At 36.6% G+C, this 1,967-nt stretch overlaps 1 protein-coding gene across 1 annotated transcript in view; it reads right to left on the bottom strand.

The window, feature by feature from the left end:
* Positions 1–1,967, bottom strand: part of LOC107660237 (cAMP and cAMP-inhibited cGMP 3',5'-cyclic phosphodiesterase 10A-like) — a 107,507-nt gene that overhangs the window by 16,360 nt on the left and 89,180 nt on the right. Inside the window, exons 10-12 of the mRNA XM_016449506.1 lie at positions 1,764–1,815; positions 1,319–1,461; positions 515–607 (exon numbers count right to left, since the gene is read on the bottom strand). Of these exons, the coding sequence (XP_016304992.1) occupies positions 515–607; positions 1,319–1,461; positions 1,764–1,815 (288 nt within the window). The remainder of the gene's footprint in view (positions 1–514; positions 608–1,318; positions 1,462–1,763; positions 1,816–1,967) is intronic.

Raw genomic sequence — 1,967 nt, 5'->3', positions numbered from 1 at the left:
TCCACGGTGAAAGCCGATCCGGCGATCCACAGCGCGAAGTTGTAGTATTTCTTCAGCGACCAGCACGGATCAGCTCCAGGCATGACGAAGCGGATATCGTCCTCTTTTGAAAGGCCAAACAAAGTAGTTTCGCTTTCACAACGAAGCACACAGCGCCTTCACGACATGGCGGCAGCAACAATACTACAGTGAGAATAAAAGTTACGCCTTCTTTCTTTGCATGAACATTTGGGTGGCATTATGCAAATCTTCCCACATCGTGACGTAGACATGTGGGGGCGTGTTGGAACGAGCCGTTTTAGGTAGGTGTGGCTGACTCTTAACTTTTATAAAGAATATCTCTTTGGATTTGAGACTTTAGTCTTTGCAACTTTACAGATCTTCTTTATGCACCAAGAGCTTGTAACACTCCAAAGAGAAAGGAAAATTTTAAATCGCATCATATGACCCCTTTAACAAAGTTGCTTAAAGACATTTTGTGTGTTTTGGCATGACAAATTAAAATAATTATTACCTGTTGAAACGGGGGTCTGCATAGGCATCCGGAATATTCAAAACTTCTCCTGTTCTCGCCACCTGGCCTGCTATTCCTTTCTCTATAGAAAACCTGGGGGTGAGTGTTTAATGTCAGTTACCAATGTATGAAGTATACTTAGACTTATTTAGGGATGAAAACACACATCCGGTCACATCTCACCTTAAAAATCAAAAGAAAATTCAAAAGAAATCCAATGTTTGTGACCATTATGATTTTTTGCACTGTGGCATCACCACTGAGGACATTTTGCCCCAAATTGTCATTACTATCGAATGACAATATTTCACTTTTGAGTTTTTTAATTATCTTTATTCTCATCATTTTTTTTTTCTATTAAATAAAAAGATTTTTCTTGCATTACAGTTATGCGAAGGGTGGAAGGAATGCTTATTTGTCTTGAAAATCATAATACAATGCAAAGATTATTTATTGGTCCTACAACAGGCAGCATTTTCTTCATGGAAAATATAATGCATTTATATTACTTTTGATTTTGAGCTGAAATATGTGCAAAAAATGCTCATGACAGGTTTTGTGAAGTTTCCATATGGATTTGGTGATGCAGTAAACTATCTCAGAGTGTGTTGTACAACCTGCTGTACTACATTTGCTGTAGTCAGAGATTCAATTCTGAATTTTGTGACTTTACGTAACTTTTTTTTTGTTCTATGCAAGAATCTAAAAATAAATATAAATACACAAAAACAAACACATTCAGCTGGTAGTTTACGAGGATGTAAAGACTCAAATATGACTGAGTGAAGATTTCTGGAAGCTCACCTAATTTCTTTGGTTTTCCTAAAGACAGGTTTCCCTTCATTCTCCTCCCCGATGTCAAACAGGTCAGAGTACAGCTCTTTATTATTGTGATCTACCTGGAAGAGCGCACATCTGTCTGCATTAACCAGGTTTTTTGCATATATCTGAAACACAAATAAACATGCATTTCCTTAATGACATTTCCCCATGACAGAATGCAACATGTGCATGTTTGCTGAAGAATTCATTTACGCACAAACATGTGCGTAAATGAGAAAAATAATATTTAACAACAAGCCCAAGGCTGGTGGGGTGAGCACAGAACATGGCAAACAAATGAGAGAAGGTCTTTCTTAGCACAAATTTATTTGGCGTTGATCGTGACACAGATGAGCCACAGAAGAAGAGCATGTTTGTCCTCAGGACCAAGCATGTGACCTTACTGAGAGAAGGAGAACCTACTCACCATGATATGTTCAAGTAGAGAATCTATTGCCACTATGTTGTCAAAGTATGTTCTGTTTAAAATCGAAAAGGAGGGAAAGACCTGTCATTTTAAAGAGATAACCATATGATACAAAGACACAGTATAACACAAATGCATATATACAGTATATATATACAGTATATATATATATATATATATATATATATATATATATATATATAT

Source organism: Sinocyclocheilus anshuiensis, unplaced genomic scaffold, assembly GCF_001515605.1.
Source record: "Sinocyclocheilus anshuiensis isolate Anshui unplaced genomic scaffold, SAMN03320099.WGS_v1.1 scaffold475, whole genome shotgun sequence".
Lineage (NCBI taxonomy): Eukaryota > Metazoa > Chordata > Actinopteri > Cypriniformes > Cyprinidae > Sinocyclocheilus > Sinocyclocheilus anshuiensis.
Note: the sequence above shows the minus strand (reverse complement) of the source record. Positions and strands in the feature narration are given on the sequence as shown.